At 48.4% G+C, this 27,660-nt stretch overlaps 1 protein-coding gene and 1 pseudogene across 1 annotated transcript; both read right to left on the bottom strand.

The window, feature by feature from the left end:
• Positions 1-282: 282 nt before the first annotated feature.
• Positions 283-20,328, bottom strand: LOC120645798. Its single transcript, XM_039922535.1, has 4 exons — positions 19,822-20,328; positions 19,631-19,714; positions 19,203-19,535; positions 283-447 (listed from the first exon to the last, which is right to left on the bottom strand). The coding sequence occupies exons 1-4, from the start codon at positions 20,215-20,217 to the stop codon at positions 283-285; spliced, it is 978 nt and encodes a 325-aa protein (XP_039778469.1). The 5' UTR covers positions 20,218-20,328.
• Positions 20,329-24,327: 3,999 nt separating this feature from the next.
• LOC120644826 lies at positions 24,328-26,920 on the bottom strand (annotated as a pseudogene).
• Between the last annotated feature and the right edge of the window lie 740 nt (positions 26,921-27,660).

The following is a 27,660-nucleotide window of genomic DNA, read 5'->3' as shown; positions in this document are numbered from 1 at the left end:
TGTGCTTGGCTTCTATCAAAAACTTTTTTGTAGGGTTGTGTGTCATTAGGACAGAGGCCGGGAACATTTCAAGACGATATATCAACTCAGTGTATCAAACTTGAAATTAATAAAGTTTCCCTTTTCTAAAAAAAATAAGCTTCAGATGCTTATCGCTAGTCGCTGCACCTGATGAGTGAAGACACAATCAGCCGAATCTTCAGGTGTCAGTTCATAGTGGCAGCCATTGTACCGAGCACTCAAGGGAATCCATACACGATTAAATCTAGAGGTGCTTCAACTTTACTGTGCATTGGGCATTGCAGCAACTCTGAACTTCTGAACTCTTGAACAGAACGACGTGACCACAACAGATTCTGCTGCTGTCGGGAACAGTTCGCGCTTGTTTGCAAGAGAAGATGACCAGAACCATGAGAAAGTAGTAATACGCATGCAGTCTTTGTGACACTGAAACCAGTCGAAGAACAAGATCATGAGAATTTGTGCTTCCCTTCTGCTTGAGCTTGCCATATTGTCATACCCGGAACGCAACAGTGGTACTGTAGCCTGAAAATTGAATGTCATGGGTTGATTTCGTAGTATATTTTCAGGCAGTCTGATCTTACCACCTGCTCCACCAAATCCCATAATTGTACAAAGCAAGCCATCTGCTGAACTGAGTCCATCCTCCACAGGCCTGAAGCCCCTTGTCCAACTCTGGTGCATTATTAGTTCATCCCTGACTACCCTGTCCTTTCTCCGTGACAAGTACCAGAATTTTTCCTTTCTACCATCTCCAGTACTTAGTGCTGTATGATTTGAACTCCAGCAGGTCCAGTCTCAACGTCTTGACAAGGTTGCCCATGAATACTAATTTGAGTTTTTTACCGCTCCAATGCTTAATGCATATGCCACAAGGACATGGAACTGCCTACTTCATTAGTGGTATAGAATACTGATTTGAGTTTTTTTGTTTTACTCCTTGGTATGTATCAAGAGGTACTACCGAGACCAGAAAATTATAATTAGGGAGTTATCAAATTTTGTGGTAGCTCAAAAGAATCAAAGGTAAGACCAATGAGAAAATATTGACAACGGCCGTATTAATATAGGGAACTAAAAAAGATTCAGTGGTGTACAAAACCAAATTGCGATCTTTTAAGAGTAGCCAAAATCCAAAACAAAAGAGAGAGGAGAGGTACTGGAGAAGTGGTGATACTATCTGAATTTTTTCTCAAACAAAATATTTCTGATCAGGGTGCATCGTGTGAATCCTTGGTGATTCTGTTCTGTGTCATGCTATCATATTTCACTGCAGCAACATTATGAGACCAAGCAAACAAGGATGGAATATCTGAAGCACAGCTGGAAGTCTTAACTTAGAAATCCTATTACCCAACAAGGAAAAGCAATTGATAACAATGATGGATATTTACCATCTTGCTGAAACAGTTTGTTCAGATTAATCAGTCTACTTCAGTGTCTTGACTGAGTGAGGCCAAGGAGATTAGAAGCAACTTCTTGGAGAAACAAATGTACAGAATTGTTTATAGGACTATTTGTCAATGACCAAGAGAAGGAAAGTGAACTGGAGCATGGCCAGAATAGCTTAGCAGATAACAAGAAACATTACCAGATTATTTTGCTCCGAGCAAGATCTGATCCCTTTATAGACTAGATACTACTGAACTTTCTGGTTACCAAACAGAAAGGATGAACTGAGCGGAGCAGAGCCGAAGGATGCAAAACGTTGTCCATAAAAACTGATGTCAGTACGCACGGTGGCAAAATTACTTTTCAAGAAACAGAAAACAGGTGCACTGCCAAGACACGTAAATCAAGAATTACTAAAGAGAAGAGGGAGGGGGGATACAAGACATCTGAACCCACTATGGAAAAGATACTGAATTTTGCTCACCAAACTGAAAGGATTCAGAAACAGAGGATCCGGCTACAATCGCAGGGAGCACTTCCTACTGAAGCATCATCCAGCGATAAAATGAAATCTTGCAGAAATTCAGTATGATGCCAATTGACCTGTCTGCAGACTCACTAGTGTTCTTGCCTTGCACTGTTGCTATTGCCAGCTCTGAAGTCTGGTGTAACCAATGAACCTTAACAAGAGAGCTAGGAAGGGTGCTGTATTGTCAACCTTCCATTTAACAGCACAGCGAGATTGAGTTAACTCAGCTGTATAGTACCAGCTCGCCACCATCTTCATTCGATTCCCCCGGAACACACGCCATTGGTGAACAGGACATGGCAAATAAAATGTCAATAGCAGGATGCAGGGCATTCCCCCCGCAGAGACCAGGCCAGGCAAAGGTGGTCAGCGCCTGAGCGTGGGCATGGCCAGCGGCAGCAAGGAGCGGGGCCGGCCGCCGGCGGAGCTCCGATCTGGCGAGGAACTCGAGCGGCATGGCTGGCGCTCGCGGACCTGGGCGCTGGCTGGAGTACCCGTCGGAGTCCAAGTCTGACCGAGGAAGATGAAGAGGAGACTCTCTTGATCTGGGCCGCACATGCCCGATCGGACGGCAACTAGGCACCCAGGGGGGTGGACGGTGATTCAAATACCGTCCACCCGGACGGTATCCCAAACACCGTCCACCTCGCGGGGTCGCGAGAACGCCATCTCCGCGGCACGCCATGGCTCACCCGAGCGCCGGCGACTCCCGAAGGCCACCGCAGGGTCGCAACAACGCCATCTCCGCCGCATGCCATGTCTCGCCGGAGTTCCGGCGACTCCCGAAGGCCACCGCCTATGGATTCTCTGTTCGTGCACACCGTGCCACCTCAGCCGCTGCAGTTCGCAGGGCGCCGCGGAGCTCCGGCGCAATCCGCGGAGACCGTCGCCGGTGAAGGGAGGGGAAGCTCGCCATGGCCACCGGCTGCTGCGCCTGACGAGGAAGAGGCCCCTGCGATGCACGCAATCTCAACCGCCCACGTCGCATTGGACGGACGGTACGAGCCTAGGGGGTGGACGGTATTTGAACCAGGATGCCATCTCCATCGCACGCCGTGGCTTGCCCGGGCGCCGGCGAGCCCCTGATTGCGACGTACTTCCTCTAGAGACCTTGCAGCCGCCGCGCTGGCGTTGTGCGCTCGCTTCCATGTACGATGAGCACATCTGAGTGGGTCGCGCCGGGTCTCAACTTGTCCTTCGCCGGCCAACCGAGCGGCATTTCTGCAAACACTTTCCGCTGGCTCTCTCCTCCTGTACGCCGGGGCTCCGTGATGAAGGCATGAAGCGAAGGCGTCTGCACAACCACTCCTCGTGCTCTGCTCCATGCCACTCCGGCCAATGGTCAGCACCTGCGCGCGGTGTGCACTTGCCTCCATTCCGGCACTCGGCAGCGCGTAGGTGCACCCAGGCAAAGGAGCTGGGAGCCGCGTGATCAGCGTTCATGGACTGAACAGAGGAAGAGGAAGGGGCTCGCCGATCTTGGCCGTAGAAATCCGATCGAACGGATGGTAGGCACGGAGGGGGTGGACACCCGGACTGTATCTCAAACACCGTCCACCCCCGTGGGCGCGCGAGAGCGGCGTCTCCGCCGCACGCCGCGGATTGCACGAGCGCCGGCGAGTCCCGGCGGCCCCCGCCTGCCGCTTACTTCCACCTGGAGACCGTTCCGCCGCCGCACGCGTCGACCGTTGCCTCTTTCAGCCACGGCGGCAGATGCCGAGATGCATGCACGCGCACCACCACCACGCTAATCTGCAAATCGATGTGTTCTGGGCTCAACCCTCCTCCTCGATCGAGTTCGATGCGTTGGTGATGGCTAGCTGCTGCCGATTCCACACGCGCAGGCAGCTTTCGGTCGATCGCCTCCAGTTCAGGCGGCGCGCGCCGCGCGGCACCGGGGCAAGCACAAGGCCTCGCCGAACGCCGGTGCGGCGTTTCGACGAGCCTGTCTGGCCGCTCTCGCTTGCACCACCCTACCGGCCGCCATCACCGCCGAAGCGATTTCTCCTGTCTTCCGAGCCACCGACGCACCGCGGCCACCGGCAAGCTGCCGCGAGCCCCTGACAAGGAAGACCCCCCCCCCCTGCAACACTCCCATCGCAGCCGCACACGTTGCATCGGACGGTCGTTACGAGCCCAGGGGGTGGACGGTAGTTGAAATACCGTCCACCCGGTCGGCATCTCAAACACCGTCCGCCCGTTGGGGTGTCCTCCTCTGCGGCTCGCCGGAGCGCCGCCACGCTCAGGGCGTCCCTCGCTTCCGTCCCCTTCTCCTGAGGGTCTAGGAGCCTTGCCTTCTTGCATCTAGCCGCCGCCGCCACTCTCCTACGGCGCCTGGGCACGACGCACGCTAGCAGCTCCTGGGCGCAGCTGGCCGGCGGGCCGGCATGGCGCGCAAAACGATCTCTCGTGATCTCTTCTCCGCGTGCTCATCCGCTCGGCGCCCTCGCCTCGCGCCGGCCTCTTGCATGCGCCATCGACCAGCAGAGCCATGAGTATGGCATGGACCGTGGACTCGAGGGACGTGGGGTTGCAGGAACAGGCCGTCGCATGCAGCCATGTTCGCTGGCAATGGCTCCGAGAGCAATTTCGTTCAAATTCATATCATTTGCTATCTATCTATTATCTTATTATTTGGCCAACAAATGGAGCCTCCATGTTCGCTCTTAAGGTCTAGAAATTCCCATGTTAATCGGAGAAAAATAGAAAAATAAAAATTATCCACCACTGCCATTACGATTAAATTAGCCTAAAATACCCCTGTGCCTAATTAAAAATTACCCACCAATGCCATTATAAAAAATTAAATATAAAATACCATTTAGCTATGTATTAGTTACAAATATATACTATTAATAAAAACTAAAGATAACAACAATCAATCAAAATAAAATAAAAATAAGAATAATTATCTGCAGAATATTATTAAAGCTCAACAAATCAAATTGTTATTATAGGTTGATCATAGTTGAATTGTTTTAATCAACAATAAGACATAATTTATGATAATGAAAAAGATGATGTATGGTAAAAAAATAGTATAACATTTAAGTAAGGATACAGCGACATGCAAATTTTTGAATTTTCAATACTAGCCGTGCGACAACACCCGTGGCCCATGGCGACCAGAGCTCCCATCGAGGCGCCCGCCGGGGACGCGCACGGCCTCGAGGCTCGGAGTCAGGAGCCTTGAGAGGTTGACGAGGAGGATTAGAAGACAGCTTCGTGCCGCTGCATCTTGCACGCAGCAAGGGTGATCGAACGACGACGACGATCCCAGGGGTCGCGGGAAATTAATTTGAAGACCGCCGCCTCCTCTGCTTCATGCCGCACGCCGTGGCTGGCCGGGGCGCCGCTGACTGCGTTCCGGCCATATCCTTCCCGCGTCTCTCTTCGTAGTCTCTTCCTCCGGCATCGACGAAGCGTGCTCTACTGCAGCAGCTCGCCGCCGGTCACGCCCTCCGTGTTCCGACCCGGACGAGGATGACCGAACGCTGCGCGCCGCTACAAGCGTTCGCCTCGGTCTCGTCCGCGCCGGCACGCAGGGGCCACGCCAACACGCCGCGTTGCGGACAGGCTCTTGGTTGCTGCCGATTACACGCTCCAGTTCAGCGGCGCGTCCAGTGCGCGCGCCGCACGGCACTGGGGCAAGCACCAGGCCTCGCCTCGCCGGACATGTCTGGCCAGTGCGGCGTTTCGACGAACATGTATGGCCACGCTCGCACCACCCCGCTGGCCGCGCCGTCGCCGCCGAAGGGAGGAAGCCGCTGCTCCTCCCAAGCCGCCGAACCACCGCGCGCCCCTGACGAGGAAGACGCCACCTGGGACGCGACCAATCTCGACCGCACACGTCGCATCGGACGGACGGTAGGCATCCATGGGGTGGACGAAATACCGTCCACTGCACCCGGTCGGCATCACAAACACGTCCACCCCTCGGGGCGTCCTCCTCCGCGGCTCGCCGGAGCGCCGCCGCCCTCAGGGCGTCCCTCGCTTCCGTCCCCTTCCTCGTCAGCGTCTAGGAGCCTCACGCTCTCGCATCTAGCCGCCGCCGCCGCCGCCACTCCCCTGCGACGCGACCGGCTGCTGGGCGCGGCTGGCCGGCATGGCGCGCGCAGAGTGACCTCGGCTCCGCGTGCTCATCCTCCCGGCGTCCTCGCCTCGCGCCGGAAAGGACGATGATGGACGTGGCATGCAGCAACGGAATCTGAGCAACGGTGCCGCGCTGACTGAAACGGAAACGACGTCTGCAACGGTGCCGCGCTGAATCTACTCGGCATCGGCATCGGCAGTTCCCACGATTCGATTCTCCATGCAAAGAAGAAAATTGCAGAGCTCGCCGTTGCCAGACTGCCAGGTTGGACATCAAGTCCTGAACAGCTCCCGCTGCCCGTCCATCACAGCCTGAAAATTGGATGTCATAGGCTGATTTCGTACGTAGTATGCTTGCCATTTATTTACTGTCTTTTTTCAGGCAGTCTGATCTTGCTCATCTGATAGTACCACCTGCTGCACCAAATCCCATAATTGTACAAAGCTAGCCATCTGCTGAACTGAGTCCATCCTCCACAAGTCTGAACTCTGAAGCCCCTTGTCCAATCCCGTCCAACTCTGGTGCATTATTAGTTCATCCCTGATCAGCCTGTTTTTTCTCCATGCCAATTGCCAAGTACCGGAATTTTGCCTTTCTCGTCTCCAATGCTTCCTGTTGTATGATTTGAACTCGGGCAGGTCCAGTCTCAACGCCTTGACAAGCTTTTTTTTTTCTAGAACACAACGCCCTGACAAGATTGCCCATGAATCGCCACAAATCAAGATGAGAATGCATATGCCACAAGGACATGGAACTGCTTGCTTCATTAGTGGTATAGAATACTAATTTGAGTTTTCTTACTCCTTGGCATGTATCAAGAGGTAAGAGGTACTATACTGAGACCAGCAAATCATAATAATTAGGGAATTCCCAAATTTTGTAGTTGCTGTCGCTTGGTAGCTCAAAAGAATCAAATGCAAGACCAATGAAAAAATAGTGACAGCAGCCGCATTAATATACGGAACTAAAAAAAGATTCAGTGGTTCAAAACCAAAATGCGATCTTTTAAGAATAGCCACTCTTGTAACTCGAGGGTGGGATCCCTCAATTGGCTGTAGACATTCTCTAGAGAGTGTTCATGGCCGGAACTTTACTTTATCTAAAAAAAGATCGAGTAGCCAAAATTCAAAACAGAAGAGAGAGGAGAGGAGGTATTATCTGAATTTTTGCTCAAACAAAATATTTCTGATCGGGCCACGGCGTGTGAATCCTTGGTTCTGTTTGCTGTTACCCACGCAGTTGCATCTATGGTTGAGCTTTCCAAAAGATCAACGGCTTGTAGGGTGCGAAGAGATCTCAGCTTGCCTATCCCGTCAGGCAACACCAAACCTGATCCTGTATAACTGAGATGCATTAACCGGGACAACCTAACAATATCCGGTGGAAGAGATGTCGGTTTGCCTAGGAAACAATCTGAGATCTCAACTTCTATTGTCTCCAGTTGCTGTAGCTCCCCAATTTGATCAGGTAGCTTCACATATTCTCCAGTTGTACTGTACACAACCTTTAAAAACCTTAGCAGAAACATCCCATGAATACCAGTGAGATCTAGCCTCTCACATGCAGCAACTTGGAGGTGAAGAACTCGGACATACTTCAATACCAAAAAAGAAGGCACAAGTGACCCCCTGAAAAGTAAGACTGATCGAACATGCGACAGTGACCCCTTGATGGCTGCCAGTATTGCGCCATCTTCTTCACCATCATAGCAAATAGAGACTCGGCGCACCCTTTTATGTTCCCCTGCCACGACTTCTGGGCCATTTATCACAAGGTTGAAATTCTCTTCTGCGGCCTTGGATCTGATAAGATCAAGCATTATATCATGTACTCTACAGGTCTCTACCTCATCGTCCTCCATCGTCCAGGGTTGGATCATGCTCATGTTGATGAGCGCGTAGAAGTAGTCTTCTGCAACATCCACCGCATCGCGCATACGAGTCCTACTCACAAAACCTTGAGCTACCCATTCCCTCAACAAAGTATCCTTTTCTATCTCGTAGTCCTCTCTATACCGACCAATATCAAGTAGGCATGTCTTAATATGGTGAGGGAGATGCATGTAGCTTAGATCCAATATTCGCTCCATTTGTTTCAGTTCATCTTGGTCTCCTTCAAACATGGACACCAAAGAATTCCTCACAGAATCCCATCTTGACCTTGGGTTATGAGCAAGAAGGCTTGCTGTACTGATAATAGCAAGTGGCAATCCACCACATTTTTTCAAAATATCAGCTGAAATCTCTTCTGCTACATCTAGGCCAGCTTCTTGAGATCCAAATATTCTATTAACAAATAGTTTTCTTGAGTCCTGATCACTTAGTGGTTTCATCTTATACACATATCCTCTGCAGTGTTTGCAACAGTCATCCGCAACGGAGAGAATCCTGGTAGTAGTCAGCACACTAGCGCCACAATCATTTATCAACTCCCATTCATCCACTTCGGTCACCATTTCGATCCTACACTTAATTACTATATATAGTCCCATCACCATATAGGCCGGCTGATCATGCATAGCAAAAAGGGTGAGTGATACGTACCTCTTGTTTCGAAGCAATTTGTGGAGTTCGTCAATGAGGTGCTTTTCATTTAAGCTTGTTGCACTGGAATCATAACCAAGTTCACGGAGAATTTCCTTGAGAACGCTCTTGACGTCAGGATTCCGACCCACAGAAACAAAATGAAGGATCGAAGCCGGCGACCAAAGGAGGGTGAATGGGAGCCGATCAAAATTTTTTCAGAAATTCAAACCGTCGGCCTATATCCCGAAAATCACCCAAGCCCTCAAGCGTTCTGGCCAAAATTTGGAATAGCTATGGAAAAGCTAAACCAACACAAAAGGCCTCGAACGAGCGAGCGGAACCACGAAGCAAATCGGAAGCGAATCGGGAAAACTGTAGAGCTGATCTGCCTGGACCGGTCTGACCGGTGTGCTGGACCGGTCTGACCAGTGCGCTGTACCGGTCTGACCGGTCTTGCCTACCGGTCTGACCGGTGGCACCCAGAAAACCCCCGAAAACTTAGATTCAAACGGTGAATCTCGATCAAACGACCACGAAAATCGATGAAACTTGGGGGATTGCTTCGCCCCTACCCCGTGAACATATCCCCAAAAGATCTCGTCCTAAAGATCAACGAATCGTGAGAATTATGAGGGAGATCAAAAGGGATTGGGGTTTTCTCAAACACTCAAGAACTTCAATTCAAAAAGCTCGTGATTCCAGAGGGTTTAGGACAGGTCTAGATGCACGGGAATGACAGCAAAGAACTCGTAGCCTCCACTCAATTAAGTGCGCCAAACACGAAATCGAAAATCCATCAAACAAGGCACAAAACGAGGAGATGGATTGATTCAAACCGCCCAGAGGGCACAAGGAGGTTAGGGCCTCCTTTCCCAATCAAATCCACAAGAGTTCTCACACAAACAACATTCAAATCTACCCTAAAGAGATGAACTGAGGAAGAGGAACACAGGGGCGGCGGCCTGGGGAAACAGAGAATTCACGGACACAATACAAAAGCCGCACTTGACCTAACACAAGTGAAGGGGTATTTATACCCGCGGGACCGGTCAGACCGGTACGCTGGACCGGTCAGACCGGTTGGTTAGACCGGTCAGATCGGTGCCAGGGACCGGTCAGACCGGTTGGCCTGCAGCACCCCCTGTACACGATCTCATCCGACGCCCGAGGTTCTTTCTTCGAAACGAAGTCTTCTCCGCGATGCCGCCGTCTTGATGAAGATCCAGTCCGTGGTTTTGGAGGGTCCGCGAAACCCGGGTAGGTGGCCGGTTTTGAGAAAACCGCCAAAACCTCACACGCGGGAAGATTCCCGCCTCCACGCCGTGGCCCTAGACGCCATTCCCGCCTCGGCCTTCTGACGGCCCTAGACGCCGCCCGACGCCCGTCACCTCCTTGCCCGCAGCGAGGCCCTATACGCCGTCGACGCCCGTCGCCTCCGTCAGTCCCGAGACCGACGCCCGTGCCTCCACGACTTGGCGTCTTCAACCGCCGTCCGCCTCCTTGGTTTTGTGGCGCAAACCAAGAAACCCGTCTTCCGTCGCCGCTTGCGTCCTCGATCCAGAAGTGGACGCCACAGCTGCCGCCCGGTCCGAGCTCCGGTCCCGGCTGCCCTTCACCGCCGTCCACCGCACGGTCCATCGGCCACAGCACCTCCACGGCAGCTCCCCGTCGACACTCGACGCCCGTGTACCTGCAATCCAAAGACCAAACGCACGATCATACCGCACGGTTGACAATTCACTCATCACAAGCAGGATAGAGTACTCTCGTTCCTCAATCGCCCCCTTGATGAGTGCATTGTCAACACACCACAAACGAACCAAGAGAAGTGAAACCAAAGAAGAACAAAGAAGCACAAAAGAGAAGAACTCAAGCAAGTGACGAAAAGCTCAGAAAGACAAGAACAGTCACTTACTCAAGCAAAGATCGATCCCCTAAGACAAGGGCAAAAGCTCGACGCAATCGATCAAAAGCCACAACATGACTCCTCAAAGACAGAGCTAACGCTCGACGCAGTCATGCAAAAAGTAGAGGGAAAACGAGGAAAACCAGTAGCCAAACCCAAAGCAGAAACTCCACAAGCAAAGTTTTTCCCTCTCACATGTGCAACTCTCCAAAAATGATGCACTCTCAAAGCCCTGTGCACAACAAGGTTTTCAAAAAATCAAACAAGTCTCCCCCTTGTTCGATCACTTCTCTCAAAATTCTCCCCCTTGTTGGCACATGCACACATCAAGGCTACAAAGACCTAGAGCTCCCCCTGAAGCTGAGACTCCCCCTGAACAGATGCTATGCAATGAATGCAATGCAGGAGGTGTAAGTGAAAGCATTCGGGAATACAAGGATATGAGCAACATCTAGTCTCAAGCATGTGTGCATCCATAAACAAGACCTGCATCTAGTTCAATATGGTATATAAAATTAGTCTAGAGCTAGGCAAGTTCAGTTTAGGAGAAATAAAAGCATCACCCATGATCTAGCACTAACAAGTAGGGAATGAAAGCAGTGCTACTCAAACTCATACATTTGAGCCAAACCAGCCAAAACCAGTTGCCAACATTCATTTTTCAATCAATTTTATATCAAGCAATTCTTAATGGCAGGGGTTGAAATCTTGTCATGCTTCACTTAGCAACGAGACCAAGCCTATGCCAAAAGACAATTAGAAGCTTAAAGCACTCGTTTCAGTCATGCACAGCCTTGCCCGGGTTCTCACAAGTGCAAAGTGAGCCGTCTCGAAAGCTCGATCAGTGCGACAAGCAATCCCACCTGGATCTTTTCAATCTATTTCAAGAACGGTTCAAGCAACTTTATCAGATTTAGATCATTTCAAGTATGAATTGCTGAATGAAAAAGCACACTAGCATGAATAAGATAGCAAAGCATATCAACACACCCTAACATGCTAGTAGCCAGGACAGGGTGATCATATTTTCAGATTTTCAAATCAAAATAGCTTAACTCAGATAATGTCATATACACAATGGAGCAAGCTATACATGATCAAGTTTATCAACTCACACTAGCAGGCACTAGAAGATCATAGCAATGTATTCAAGAATGCTAGTGCAAGTGAGACAATGCAAAATGCAAACATGTACAATGCATATGCACAATGCAACTACCAAACCTAGAAAAACAAAGAGAAGCAAAACAAAGACCTACCAAGCTAACCAAAACAAAAGTCAGCGATCAAAAGGGGTAACAAACCCCAAGCTCCCCTCGCAAGCGAGCAAAAGTGTCCGGCTCAAGTGGTTTGGTGAGAATATCTGCTGTTTGCCTCTCTGAAGGGACATGGATCAGGTCTATGTGTCCTCTCTCATGGTTGTCTCGCAGGAAATGGAATCGGATGTCTATGTGCTTGGTTCTGGAGTGTAGGACAGGGTTCTTTGCAATGCTAATGGCTGACATGTTGTCTACAAAGATGGGAACCCTTCCGAAACTCAAACCATAATCCTGCAAGGTTTGTTTCATCCAAAATATCTGGGAGCAGCAGCTAGCAGCGGCAACATACTCAGCTTATGTGGAAGAAAGCGCTACACTAGCCTGCTTGCGAGAGGACCAAGACACCAAAGATGTACCAAGAAATTGACAAGTGCCAGATGTCGACTTGCGATCCAACCGACACCCACCGAAATCGGCATCAGAAAAGCCCACCAAAACCAGAGAAGAATCCGCAGAATACCAAAGACCAAATTCAGGGGTGAATTTCAGATACCTGAAGATGCGTTTCACCACCTGCCTGTGGGAGGTGCGCGGAGAAGCCTGGTAGCGCGCACAAAGGCAGACGCCGAACTGGATGTCCGGTCGCGTCGCCGTCAGGTACAGGAGGGAGCTGATCATGCTCCTGTACTCCTTCTGGTCCACCGCCTCGCCGTCCAAGTCCTCATCAAGCGCCCTAGATGTGCTGATCGGAGTCGGCTGAGGAGACAAGTCACTCATGTCGAACTTCCGCAGCAAGTCTCTAGTGTACTTGGCTTGATGGACAAAAGTGCCCTGAGAAGTTTGCTTGATCTGCAGCCCGAGGAAGAACTGCAGCTCACCCATCATGCTCATCTCGAACTCCCTGGACATCTGCTCAGAAAACTTGGAGACAAGAGCGTGAGAAGAGCCACCAAAGATAATATCATCCACGTATATCTGAACCAAAAGGAAATCAGTGCCAGATCGCATGAGGAACAAAGTTTTATCAACACATCCCATTTTAAAGCCCTGAGCCAGCAAAAAGGTTTTCAATCTATCATACCAGGCTCTAGGTGCCTGTTTCAAACCGTAAAAAGCTTTCTGAAGTTTGTAAACACGGTTTGGAAACTTGGGATTTTCGAAACCAGGGGTTGCTTCACATAAACCTCTTCTTCGATAAAACCATTCAAGAAGGCAGATTTAACATCCATTTGGAAAACCTTAAAACCCTTGGAAGCAGCAAATGCAAGAAAGATTCGAATAGCCTCCAAACGAGCAACAGGAGCAAAGGTTTCCTCAAAATCAATATCCTCTTTTTGGCAAAACCCATGGGCAACAAGACGAGCCTTGTTTCGAACAACCAAACCATCCTCACCCTGCTTGTTTTTGAAAACCCACTTTGTTCCGATGGGATTACAAGCAGGTGGAGGCTCGACTGAAACCCAAACTTGGTTTCTTTCAAAATTTTCAAGTTCCTCATGCATGGCATTGACCCAATTAGAATCAGAAAGAGCGTGTCCAATATCTTTGGGCTCAAAAGAGGCAACAAACGCTGAATGAGCAAAGCCAGCGATACTTGTTACCTTGGACCTAGTGACTCGCTCGTTGAGATCACCTAGCATCTGTTGAGGTGGATGGCGACGCTGAATATGTCGCGGTGCTTCCCGTGTCGAAGTCGCCTCCTCCTCAACCAAAGCTGGTGCCTCCTCAGGTGCAACTGGTGAAGCCTGAGTCACCTCCTTGAACAACCCCTGTGAAGTAGGCGTAGTCGGATCGGGGCCGTCGTCATCGTCCGAGCTCGTGGTAGAGATAGCTGGGTCCATAGCACGCGTGGTAGCCTCAGCGTCGCCATCTGCAGCTTCTTCCTCCTCATCTTCAAAGATGGAGGTGCCGAGCTCATCATCTCCTGCAACTTCAAAGACAGAAGAATTGCACGGTGCAGTCTCGTCGAAAGTGACTTCACAAGTCTCTCTGACGATGTTAGTATCAATAATCAGCACACGGTACGCTCTAGAGTGAGAAGCGTAACCGAGAAAAATACCGTCAGACGAGCGAGACTCAAACTTATCAAGATTTCCATCTTTCAGCACAAAGCACCGGCAACCGAAAACTCTGAGATGGTCAACACGGGGCTGGCGTCCAAACCGCAACTCATAAGAAGTCCTATGCAAGAAAGCACGCAAGAAAATGCGGTTGGATACGTAACAAGCGGTGTTAACCGCCTCAGCCCAGTATTTGCGAGGAGTCCTATGCTCATCGAGCATCGTCCTCGCCATCTGAACCAGCGTCCGATTCTTCCGCTCCATAACTCCATTCTGCTGTGGAGGGTAGGGAGAATAATACTGGTGTTCAAGCCCTTGATCACTGCAAAAGGCATCAAAACGAGCGTTTTTGAATTCTGTGCCATTATCACTGCGGATCGCTCTCATGGCCTGGGGTAACTCGTTTTTCAACCTCAAGATCAAGTCTCGAACAAACTCGAAAGCCTCATCCTTGGTTCTCATGAAAAAGACCCAAGAATAGCGAGAAAAATCATCCACAATCACAAGCACGTACCACTTCCCACCAACAGACATCACCCTAGAAGGACCAACTGTGTCCATGTGTAACAACTCTTCAGGGTGAGCGGTCATCACCTGATTAACAGGTGGATGAGAAGCGGCAATCATCTTACCGTGACGACACAGATGGCAAACAAGGTTCTTCTCAAACTTCAATTTGGGCAATCCTCGGATCAGACCAAGTGAGCTCAGTCTCGACAACAAATCGAAACTCTAATGTCCTAGTCTCCTATGCCACTTCCACAGATCAGAAGAAGGACCAGCCATCAAGCAATGAGAAGGGCCAAAAGGAGTTCCAGAGAAGTCAACCAAGAAAACCCGATCGCAAGGTGTAATCCGGCAAACCAAATCTCCCCTGGAATCCAAAACACGCGAACAACCCTCCTTGAAGCGAACCTCAAACCCCTCATCAAGAAGTTGCGAGACAGAGAGCAAATTAAAACCAAGATTCGAAACCAAAGCAACTTCTCTCAGGGTAAAACGATCAGAAACTCGAACAGCGCTAAGTCCATGTACCTTTCCTCTTCCATTATCCCCGAACACAATATACTCCTTTGAGCGCATCGGGGTGAGGCTGGAGAACCATTTGTCATTTCCGGTCATGTGGCGCGAACAACCGGAGTCCATGATCCACCTGTTCTCCAAGCCTCCGACCTGCACATCAGTAGTGAGACAAAGGGGGAGCAAACATCTCGACACTGGGGTTAGCAAAGTGAGAAGCAAACCAGTGTCGAGCCATTTGCTCTACAGAAGGGTAAGCAAAACCAGACAAAGTGTATCCCTCGTCCCGTCTACCGCGTGACTGACGAACACCACCGCGAGGAAAGCGTGGAGCCTCAAAACCTCCTCCAAAGCCTCGGTCCCGTGGTCCATAGCCGTACTGAAAACGACCAGGAGCACGGCCAGTAAAGAGACCACTCGCTGGAGCACGGTAACCACCACCGTCTCCCTGACCTCCACCTACACGGCGCGCCCTAGCAACTCGCCTATCACCACGCCGAGGAGGACAATGCACCCAAGCAGAGTACATGTCCGCGTTCCGTCTCTCCTGCTCTCTCCTCACAGCCCGCTTCCTCCTGAAGCAAAACTCCTCCAGGTGACCTTCCCTGTCACAGAACTCGCAGTAGTACCTCACCTCACGCTTGGGAGGTGGAGGCCTAGTCTGCGGACGGGGAGGAGCAGCCCTCTTCTTCTAGGTAACCTGGGCTGTGGCAGCAGGGAGCGTGTCGAGGGGATTCCTCAGCTCATTGGGCTTGGGAACCCAAACCTGCTTCTGCGGAGGTGCTTTCGGTGGTTCTTTAAGCACACCATCCGCGGGGTCAACAAGCGAAGGCTGCGTGCTCGTGCTAGCAGTGTTTCCAGCAGCCTTGCCAATCTTACCGTACAACCTGTCAAAGTCTGACTTCGTGTATGTGTAACCGACCCCAAACCCATCACCACGCTTGAACTGCTTGATCATCATGCCCAACTGCGGCTCACTAGCAGAAACCCAACTAAGAATCGCCCTAAGATAGGTATTCTCATTCTCCAGGTTGGCTTTCTCTACCGTAAGATTATCCAAATCAGAAATCAAACCAGGGCAAACAGAGCAGTCAATAGGTGGGCTAGACTCTACGACCTTAGTCTTTCCAAAGACTTGATCAAGGCGTTCTTCTCCTCTAGTTCCGACCTAAGCGTGGGACAAAGCTTACAAGCACCAAGCAAAACTGGCCTAGACTTCATCTCCTCTAGTTCGCACACAACAGTAGCAAACTTAGACTGCAATGAAGCTAGATCAGACTTAAAGATAGGCCACTCCTCGCATTCAAGCACATCGCTAATAATAGGAGCATCCTTAACCAATTCTAGTTCATGCTTGGCCTTTGCGAGCTCATGAGACACGTCAGCGAGCGAAATCTTAGCAACATTCAAGTTCGCGATGTTCTCATCATGCTTGGCACGGAGAGCAACAAGATCATTCATGTGAGATATGCAGCCAGCGCACTCATCCTTACTAGATTTCTCCCTAGCACAAGCCAGCTCAGCCCTAAGCTTTCTATGCTCTCTAGCTGCTTTCTTAAGCAGTCTCTTCTGGTTGTCGAGAGCAGCGTACAACTCCCTAACCTCTGTATCTAGCAGGTCAATTGTGGAGTTTACCTCTGAATCGCTCTCGGATCCAGGAGAAGAGCCGGAGTGCGTCGGTGTAGCATGTCCACCTGAAGACGCACGTGCACCATCGGCTTTGCCCGCCATGGTGCAGAAGCTCTTGCGCCGACCGGCCGCCAAGCAAAGGCCGATGAAGCCGGTGGCTTCCTTGTCCCGCTTCTTCTTCTTCTTGTCGTCGTCGTCGGAGGTCGATGAAGAAGAGCGGTCGGTGTCAGAGCTCTTGTCGAGGTCGCTGAGCTGCGCCAGGAAGGCCTTCTCCCGCTTCTTGGCCTTGTACTGGAAGCGCTTCTTGAGCGACTCCTTATCGAAGTGTCCTCCCCGGTCATGACTGCGGTGCTTGTGGCACCGACGCTCCTTGTTGGAGCCTCCCTCGTCGCGGTCGTGGTGGCGGTAGTAGTCGAAGGAGTTGTTCTGGCCACCGCCGGACTTCTTGGGGCAATCGGCGATGAAGTGGTTCAGATCACCGCAGTTGTAGCACCCGGGGTTCTTCTTCCTCTGCCTGTTGTGGTAGACGCGCTGGAACTTGCTGATGAGAAGGCACAAGTCGTCGTTGCCCAGCGTCTCCAGCTGCTCATCTGAAACAGAAGGCAAAGAGGCAAGAGAAAAGCCAAGAGCAGAGTTAGCGTTAGAGCTCGATCCACCTGGGCCAGTCACAAGAGCGACGCTCTTGGAACGAGGGGCACCATTGAGCTTGGCTCGTGTCTGTTTATCCACCTCCGTGGCCTTAAGCTTGCTGAAAAGCTCGTTCACGATCAGAGTCTCATAGCCTGCAGACTCAATGATCGTGTTCACCTTGAGATCCCACACAGAGCGGTCAAGTGCGTAGAGCAACTTGAGAGCCTTCTCGTGCTCTGTGTACTCAAGGGCACCAGCAGATCTGTTTGCATTGACCTTGTTCACAATCGACTGAAAATGACTGAACATCAGGTCAATGCTCTCACCCGGCTCCTGTGTGAAGTTCTCGTACTCACGCCAGTGAGTCTCGAACAGTCTAGCCTTCACCTGAGGTGTACCCTCGTGGTAATTCTCAAGACACGTCCAAATTTTGTGGGCTTCCTGAAAACCCTGGACGCGTGAGAACTCCGCACGAGAAATGCCAGCGAACAAGGCATTGACGGCCTTGGCGTTAGCCTCGTGCTGGGTCACCTGAAGAGGCGTGGTCGGAACAGCCAGCACCTCGTAAAGCTGGTTCGTGGTAATCTCCCAGACATCGGCTTCCATGCTCTGCAGGAAGGCTCTGATGCGAACCTTCCAGTAGGCATAATCCTCGTCGGAAAACACCGGGATCTTACCAAGACTCGCCATGGTCGCTGAGTGGTTTTCGAATCGGTTAAGGTACTGAAAACCTCAACCAAGCTCTGATACCAATTGAAGGACCAAAGCCGTCGACCAGAGGGGGGTGAATGGGAGCCGATCAAAATTTCTTCCGAAATTCAAACCGTCGGCCTATATCCCGAAAATCACCCAAGCCCTCAAGCGTTCTGGCCAAAGTTTGGAATAGCTATGGAAAAGCTAAACCAACACAAAATGCCTCAAACGAGCGAGCGGAACCACGAAGCAAATCGGAAGCGAATCGAAAAAACTGCTGAGCTGATCTGCCTGGACCGGTCTGACCGGTGTGCTGGACCGGTCTGACCGGTGCGCTGTACCGGTCTGACCGGTCTTGCCTACCGGTCTGACCGGTGGCACCTAGAAAACCCCCGAAAACATAGATTCAAACGGTGAATCTCGATCAAACGACCACGAAAATCGATGAAACTTGGGGGATTGCTTCGCTCCCTACCCCGTGAACATATCCCCAAAAGATCTCGTCCTAAAGATCAACGAATCGTGAGAATTATGAGGGAGATCAAAAGGGATTGGGGTTTTCTCAAACACTCAAGAACTTTAATTCAAAAAGCTCGTGATTCCAGAGGGTTTAGGACAGGTCTAGATGCACGGGAATCACAGCAAAGAACTCGTAGCCTCCACTCAATTAAGTGCGCCAAACACGAAATCGAAAATCCATCAAACAAGGCACAAAACAAGGAGATGGATTGATTCAAACCGCCCAGAGGGCACAAGGAGGTTAGGGTCTCCTTTCCCAATCAAATCCACAAGAGTTCTCACACAAACAATATTCAAATCTACCCTAAAGAGATGAACTGAGGAAGAGGAACACAGGGGCGGCGGCTTGGGGAAACAGAGAATTCACGGACACAATACAAAAGCCGCACTTGACCTAACACAAGTGAAGGGGTATTTATACCCGCGGGACCGGTCAGACCGGTTGGTTAGACCGGTCAGATCGGTGCCAGGGACCGGTCAGACCGGTTGGCCTGCAGCACCCCCTGTACACGATCTCATCCGACGCCCGAGGTTCTTTCTTCGAAACGAAGTCTTCTCCGCGATGCCGCCGTCTTGATGAAGATCCAGTCCGTGGTTTTGGAGGGTCCGCGAAACCCGGGTAGGTGGCCGGTTTTGAGAAAACCGCCAAAACCTCACGCGCGGGAAGATTCCCGCCTCCACGCCGTGGCCCTAGACGCCGTTCCCGCCTCGGCCTTCTGACGGCCCTAGACGCCGCCCGACGCCCGTCACCTCCTCGCCCGCAGCGAGGCCCTAGACGCCGTCGACGCCCGTCGCCTCCGTCAGTCCCGAGACCGACGCCCATGCCTCCACGACTTGGCATCTTCAACCGCCGTCCGCCTCCTTGGTTTTGTGGCACAAACCAAAAAACCCGTCTTCCGTCGCCGCTTGCGCCCTCGATCTAGGACTTGGCACTTGATCTGGTCATCGAGGTTGTCCCGCTGCACCTCTGACACCTTGCAGAGGGCTAGCTGCATCTCCATCAGCTCTTCAGAGAAAGACTCTATGTCTGCCTTCACGCTTATCTCTAGATTGTACTCTTCCTTTTGGAGCTCGTCAAGCTTATGAAGCAGGCTGCCCATGGCCCCGGTTGCAAGATCCACAGCTCTGTTGCCCATCTTGGTCCTTGGATCGCGCGAAATGATGTTTGGTGCTGCATGTAAACTAGGGCGCTCTGGTTGCTGCTCTTGCTCAGTACGTTGTCCTCGCGCATCTTTGTAGCTCATAGAATTATTAATGTCCTTGCAGACAGAATAATGAAGTACTTAATTAGATTAAATAAACTCATTTCAGCAGTGATGCAAAAGTTGGCTTATCTCACTATATAGAAGCTCACCATGGGGACTGCGTTTGCTTGCCAAGTTGCGCTGACGCCAGGTTTTTCCTCGCTGGAAGCAAATTCGACCATCTGTTTCCTTTTCTGGCAACGCATGCATACACACATTTGTAAAAAAACAAAAAAACAGAAGACAACGCATGTACAACAGTCAAATTGGTCATTGTGGTTCATCAAAAAAAGGGGCTCACCTTGGTGTCTTCTCGACTCTTGGGATTTCTGTTGGGTTTATCAGGCTCATATACAACTGCCAAATTCACCTCATCAACAATTCCGGCCTCTTCTTGAAACATGTGTTCAGTGATATCCTCGGCCGCGAGACCTTCCTTCACTTTTGTGCTCTGTACGATGATCTCATCCGGACGTTGCGGTGCATTCTCCTGTGCTCGCAGTGTTATCTTGACACTGCGCATGGATCCTGGTGACACAATGCCTTTGTCTGGCTGTGTGTACAGCAGCAAGCTTGACGTTTGGATGTTAAAGGCTAAGTAGTCGTGCTTTGTCTCGTTGGTTAGCCTAACCAGGGCTGTTATCTGCTTGTTAAGCTCAAAATGAAAACGTAGCTCGAGGGGCTCAATTCCAAGCATGTCATCCTCCGAATAAAGGCTTATCTGCGAAAAAAGAGAGATAAAGGCATTGGCACAAAGGATACATGCTCCTTCCTGCCAAAGTTTGAGTAGACAAATGATGATGACTGCGGTTTCTTTTAGTGAAGGTTTACAGGTAGCATTACTAGTCTATTAACTCGTGCATCCGTATATGGGCTAGAATTTTTTAAGTATTAAAATTAAAATTTCTTGGATAACTTTAGTACTTTTTTTTGCGAATAACTTTAGTACTTACAACTAATTAGAATTGCTTTTCTTTTTGCTCCCTCACTATTCATTTTCTAGGATAAAATATAGATACTCTCTAATCTCTATCCGGTTTTTAGAAATATGGATTTTAACTTTTGGACTGCATTCTTAATTACTATAATGGCATAATAATCATGTCTGCCTACACCATCACACTCAATATGTTGAATTTTCTTATCAAAAAGTTATGTGTGTGGTATTCTATTTTTTATTAAAAATAGATGAAACTATCATTATTGTAGGTATTTTTTTGTCAAAATGTATAAATTTATCTAAAATAACAGCTCACATAATTTATTATCATAGAGTATTGATATAATTTAAAATGTTTTTTAGTGGTCGATACCTCATTCATAAAGGAAATTGTTTTTATGATTTCTAAACCATAGAAATATATATATATATGCATGTATACTTGGCTTACGTGGTATGGTGACGCAGAGCACATATTTTTAATGAGTTACTTTTTTATATATTAATAGTGGTAGAAGCTGGCAATTTAGAAAATATATTAGCATACATTTTGGGCAAATTTAAGGGTTTCATTTATATTATTTATCATAATTAATGACACATGTGGGTAACTTATATGAAAATTTAGAGTGCTACTAGAAAAATGTTGTGCCGCTGGCGCTCCCCAGAGGTCCGTCAGGGACGTCATGGACGGACAACGACAGAGCCAGGGTGGGCTAGCAGGGCACCTCCAACACTGCAAAAAAATTTTGAGACCCCTTCATGACTTCATCTATTAAGCAGGCACTGAGGTAGGAACGCCGCCGCTCGTCTGAGCCGTCGCCGTCGAGGCCATGGCAATCGGCTTGCCTTTGCTGCTGACGAGCGGAATCACGAGCCTCGGCGCCAACAACACCGGATAGGAGCGACGCGTGGCAGTGGAATGGATTTTGCTGCCCCCCTGGAATATTTGCTAGCTCCGCCACTGCAAACGTATATATCCATGCTTATAAAGTTTTGTTGCGGGTCGGTCAAATTTGATTTGGATTGTTGAATGTATGTGTGTGAGATGTGGACCATTGAAATATATCTATGCAGTGTGATACACATTAAGGGGGTTGGTTTAGCAAAAGTCTTGTGGTTTTCTGTGAATTTGATGTTATTGGTTTCGCCAAAGTCAAGGGGCACTACTACAAAAAAAATATTAACTACGACTTTTAAAAATGGCCTCAATTAATGCCTGCGATTAATCTAGACGGTCATTTTTTATTAACTGAGGCAGTTATAAAAAACCGCCTTGCAAAATATATTTTTGAAGGCGGGCATTATAAGAGGTCTGCCTCCAAAAATGGCATTTTGGAGGTGGTTATTTATAAGAAGTCCGCCTCGTTTAAAAGGGCCAAGCCAAGAAAAACCCAACTCGGCTTGATAGATGGCTCCAGATATATATACTGCACTTAGGTTTTCATCTCACGCGCCCCTCTCCTCCCCTCCCTCTCTCTCCCACGGCCCGGCGGCCTGCCTGCCTCTCTCTCCCCCCCCCCACGCCTCATCCCCTCCAGGCTCCGGCCACTGACGCCACCCCACCTCCGACCCCCGACGCCAGCCGCGCCCCCTCCCTCCGCGACGCCCCTGCTTCGGCGGCGGGAGGGTGGATCCGGCGGCGCCGGGATCAATCCGGGGAGCAGGGGGTGGATCCGGTGGCGCGGGGAGCAGATCTGGCAGCACACGTGGCGCATCCGGCGATGGTGCGGCGGCGGCAACCTCCCTCCCAGTGGCCCCTTCCCCAACCTTCCCGGCGGCGCCCTCCCTGTCTCCCTCCCTCCCTCCGGCGCGTGGTGGTGGAGGTACGGCGGAGGGCGTAGGCATAGCACGACGGTGGCGCGGCCGAGGACGGGTAGCAGTGTCGCGGCGGCGGGCGCTGCGAGTCCACATCCCGGTGGACCTAGTGCCAGCACGGCGGCTCGACGCGAGTTGCGGCGGCGCGGGTGCCACCGGAACCGGCCGGCGGCGTCATGGGCTTGGCGGACCCGTGATGGGCTCGGCAGACTAGCGGGCTTTTTCTTTTTTTAAATGTTTTTTGATTAACCGAGGCGGACAGCAAAAACTGCCTCGATAAATCATCTATTTACCGCGAGCCTTGGTCCGAGGCAGTTCAGTTAATTATTTTTGACCGCCTCAAAAAATAGTTATTGTAGTAGTGGTGGTTATTCATAAAATTACCGTCAATAGAGTGTGTGTCAAAAGTTTAGGTTTTGTAAAATTAGTATTCACAAAGTCTGGGAATCCTTTTGCAAAATTGCCGTCCATGGACCGCGAGTTGATTTCACCAAAGTTTGGGTGGTTGCAAAATTTACATCCCCACCTGTCGAGGAATTCGGGGTGACGTGGGTAGCCCCAGAGGCTAGGAAATACACAAGAATTAGTAGGAAAGATTTGAAATTATCTTTTGTAATTAAAAAAAACACATGGAGTAGAATTCTTCCACACAGGCCCTTAGTTCTTAGAAGATTAGTTTATATTTATTTTATAATGGCAGAGCTGGGTAAATATGTAGACAAGATTATAGATCCTGATGGTTATACTATTGATGATGATTATAGTCGGTTGAGTAGATGGTCGAATGTTTCTGATTTTTATAAGAATTTTTAGAATTTATTTTTTTATATCGTGTTTCCTCTCTAATTGCGCTAATACTTCTATTATTGCTATTTTGTGGAATGAACCTACCACTATAGTTGCATGACTATGCGCCAAGAATGATGGAAACTAATTATTCAAATAAAATTATCTTTAAATTTTGAAAAACTTCATATAGGCTTGGCCGAATTGATTTTTATTTTCAAATTTACCTAACTTCGTTGGATATTGAAGCTTTCTAGAAAACAAAATTGGAATCCCTACACATAAATAAAAAGTTCATGTGTCACTGCAGGAAAGACCGTATTTTCCGTGTGCTCAAAGTTTGCCGTGGACAACTTTCCAGACACGCGGCAAACAACACTTTTGCCATGTGTCATCCAAAAAAACGCACGGCAGATATTGGGCACATGTGCTTTTTTTCACACGGCAAAGTAATAAATTTGTCGTATGCTTTTTTTGCACACGGCAAAGTAATAAATTTTTTTTCTCTTCTCACCTCGAAACCTTTTATGCTCTTCACATACAACATGTGGCACTCTATATTAAAATTTGGTACATTTTTATATTTATTTGCTATATTTAACTAATTAATTTGGTACACCATGTAGATTTTTTTTAAAAAAAAGATGTTTGCCGTGTGCTCTAGATCTGGCACACGGCAAATGACCAGGCTTTGCCGTGCGCTCTAGATCTGGCAAGCAAATTTCAAATTTTATACACAGCATTGGATGGAAAAATAGCCAAAATAAAAGTTGTAGATCTCAAAACGTTATGAAACTTTGTAGTTGACCACTTTTTAAATTTGAATTCGTTTAGGGCCTTAAATAAGCAATTTACACTCAATTTAGTATAATATGTGGAAAAAATAGACTATAGACACTAGTGAATGTGTGGTGCATAGCGACAAACTGTGTGTAACCAATTGATTTTGATACGCTCCAATTTCATTAGAAGTGGCAGAGTCTCGAACTCAGGCAGCTCCCTACAAACTTGCATTGCTAACTGGTAAAACTCAGTGTCCTTCTCAGAAGCGAAATTAATGTAGTCTCTAAGAGAAAGGCTAATAATACAGTTAGTTGCTGGCCATATGGATTCTTTGTAGCTTTCTCTCAGCCCATTCATATTATATTGTTTATGATTATAAACTTATGATCATTGGAGACTATATTTTGTTTCAAATCTAACCGTATCAAGTTTATATTATAAAAGCTAAAAATTATTAGTTATATTGTTGGTCAAAGATTATAAAGTTTTGAATCTTAATCTGTGATGGGCGCCTTATAATATAAAACGGTCCGGAGGTAGTAGCTAGTTTGCTTATCTGGAAAAATGAACAAATATTGGAGGCACCACTTGCATTGTCTAAGATAATAGCGCCCTTGGTTCTTAGCTAGCTAGGGAGCAAACGAAAAACTTATTATCTGGTCAGTGTGCCCATTCGTGCTTTCAGTTTCACTGAGATAAGGGATTATATCCCATATAAAAGGTCTATCTTTTGGTTCTTGTTTCCTGCAACGTTCCGCTATTTCGAGGCATTTTGTTAACTGTTGGTACTGTTGCAGCGTCGGTGGTTTCTTCCACCTGTGCCTCCACCTCCGAAGTACCTACATTTCAGAAATGGTAGTTGTTTATGGTGATTTCAGAATATTTATTTAGTGCAAAACCAAGTGCAGGCTGTGTTCTGTATCGACCTAACAATTTTTAGTGCCCATTAAGGAATTAAAGACATGCTTTGTTTGTCCTCTAACTTATATAAGCTAACTTATTGTTCAAGAACAATATGATAAAACGACTTATTGCTCAAGAACAAGATGATAAAACACCTCTCGAAATGCTTGAATAAACTGAACTCTTACATTGCTGTTGCTGTCGTTGACAACCTTACGTCCCGCTACTAGTTCTATGATTATGACACCCAAACCATAGATGTCAGATTTGAATGAAGTTTTGCCATCGTTCATGTATTCTGGAGCAAAATATCCTCTGCAAGAAAATCAACAGTCTGATGCATGATCATGGTGGAAAGGAAAGGTAGGCTGTAAAATGTCAAAGAAATTTGAATGGATGCTCTTGATACATAGCGCTTACCGTGTTCCAAAACGTTCCCCTGCAGTACATGTGTTTTTATTAGGCCTTGACAGACCAAAATCAGTAATTTTTGGCACCATGCCATCATCTAGTAGTATGTTGGCAGGTTTGAGGTCCATATGAATAATAGACTTTTCCTTGTGAAGATAATGCAAACCCTCACAAATTCCCTTGATTATTTGATAACGAATATCCCATTCAAGTCCTCTTAATTCATCTACAGAAGAAAAAAACCAAAAAATAAGTAGTAGTTTATGCTAAACTAAATTAATGGAAGTCTGTCCCTAGTTATTTTTGGAATGTGGCTTGACTGCTTGAGAAGCACACTACTGAATGAAGAAGATAAAGAAGCAAAAAAAGAAGAGCCAAAATGGAGTGATGCAACATTGTCGTACCAGTAATATATTTGTCAAGGCTCCCGTTGCTGACATACTCGAAGCAGAGTAATCTCTCTTTTCTGGGCCCAAACAAAGTTTTCTGACCCTGTTTCTTTTATCGCTTCACCTTCTGTATTATGACAGAAGCCGAGGAACCGAACTACATTCCGGTGGTTAATAACCTGCATCAGGCTATTAAACTCACGACGAAATAGCTTGTCATCCAATGTGTTTGTGTTCACATCAATCCGCTTCACGGCAACATTCCCGTTTCGGAGAACACCCTGTTGGCAGCATTCAGGTCCTGATGAGGAACTTTACAGGAAACTCGGAAAATTGGGTGCACACAAGTGACTCTTAGATGCACCTTCAATCCTCCCTAGTTCAATATTTTGTACTACTTTTTCAAAATATGATTTCACTTTTGAGAAATAGTAAAAATTTTTGAACTAAAGTGGATTGAAGGTGCACCTAGGGAACACCAATTTGCACCCCTAACACAACACAAGGAACTCAACTTTGGTAATACACCATCCAGAGAATCCCAGGAAAACAGAGCAGGGGGTGGAGCTTCCTTGAGGCCAGGGGTGGCCTAGCTCCCCATGAGTTTAAAATTATCATAAATAAATTCCTTAAAAAAAAGTTCATCATCAATAAACACAAATTTCCATCACCTACACATCTTGAGAAAAAACATCAAATCTAGTCTACATTTGTGTTTATCTCTAAGCCTGCCCCATCCCCCTGCAGTCTCGTCGAAGCTCTGCCGCTGAAACAGATTGGTACTTTGGTGAAGCTATGCATCTTTGGTATCCTGTTAGCGTCTTGGCGATCTAAACCTACTACTTATGTATTTTTTTTAAAAAGAAAAAAATGATCTTACCATGTAAACTTTTCCGAATCCGCCCTCACCGATCTTTCTCTCTTCGGAGAAATTCTCCGTGATATTCTGTAAAAGTGCTAAAGGTAGATTCGTTGGGTTCTGGTCTCCGGCGAGCACACGCTCCAAGACATTCCTGCCGTCCATCCAACCTTTCCGAAACTGCTACAAGGGAAAAATTGGTTTGCTTTCACCTATGCTTGCAGCTCCGAAATCAAAGGAAGGAAGTGCCCAGTGCGTACCTAGCGGAGGTTCAACCTCAGGGTGGCCGTGCGTCGTGGGTCGACCTGCCGGCCTCGGAGAAAACCAGGTGGAGGCGTGGAGCGTCCAGTACGAGCCCTCTCTCTACTGATTTCTCCTAAAAAAAATAAAGCAGAGACAGCGAAACAAGTGGAGGGGAGGGGGCTCAGGCCGAGATGGAGTATCTCTTTCCAATCGGTGAAACGCGAGTCAGCCGTGGCGGGCGGATCCTGCTGTCTTTTGCTTTCCCATTTGGATGTACCATAGTCATATGTTCTGTTGAAGGAAGTAAGTCAAACTTCTACACTCTTCTCCACAATTTAAGGATAAGATATTTTCCATAGAGTTCTCTAGAATATCTAAATAAAGTAAATCAAAGATATTTCTAGAACTAGGTATTTTCATGGAAGAGTGTAGAATTTAGATCAAGGGCTATGATTTTGCCACATGTCAATAATCCAATGGCCTTGTAACCCTATAAATAGAGAGCTCCTCCTTGCCATGATATCCATCCATGAGCAAGGTAGATGAGTTGTGGTAGGGCTAGAAGGGTGAGTGCTAGGCTAGCCACTTAAAGGTGTGTGTTCCTTTGTAACTTTGTTGCTCCAATAAAGTAAGTGTCTTTATAAGTGTTGGTCTCCCGGTTAAGCCTAAGTACTTAGTGTATAAGTTGTGATCCATCGAATGTTGGCTCTGTCACCCGGGATCACAAAAGGGTCTGGGCTTCATCGAAGGTTGGCTCTGTCACCCGGAAGCCAGCTTCATCTGTTGGTAGGCTCTGCCTCCCGGAAGCAAAAGGCGGCTCTGCCGTCAAAAGGATCCGGTACACTAAGTAACTAGAAGCTGACCGATTTGGAGTGGGTTGGTGTGTCATAGGGGTAGATCCTCAACTTAGTGGGTTTAGGGCCACCTCAATATCCAACAAATGGTATCATAGCTGGGCGTCATTCACCATGGCAGATCTTGCTGGCGCAAGCAGTGGGATCAAGAAGC

The sequence above is a fragment of the Panicum virgatum genome, chromosome 8K, assembly GCF_016808335.1.
Source record: "Panicum virgatum strain AP13 chromosome 8K, P.virgatum_v5, whole genome shotgun sequence".
Taxonomy (NCBI): Eukaryota; Viridiplantae; Streptophyta; class Magnoliopsida; order Poales; family Poaceae; genus Panicum; species Panicum virgatum.
This window is presented reverse-complemented; position numbering and strand designations above follow the sequence as displayed.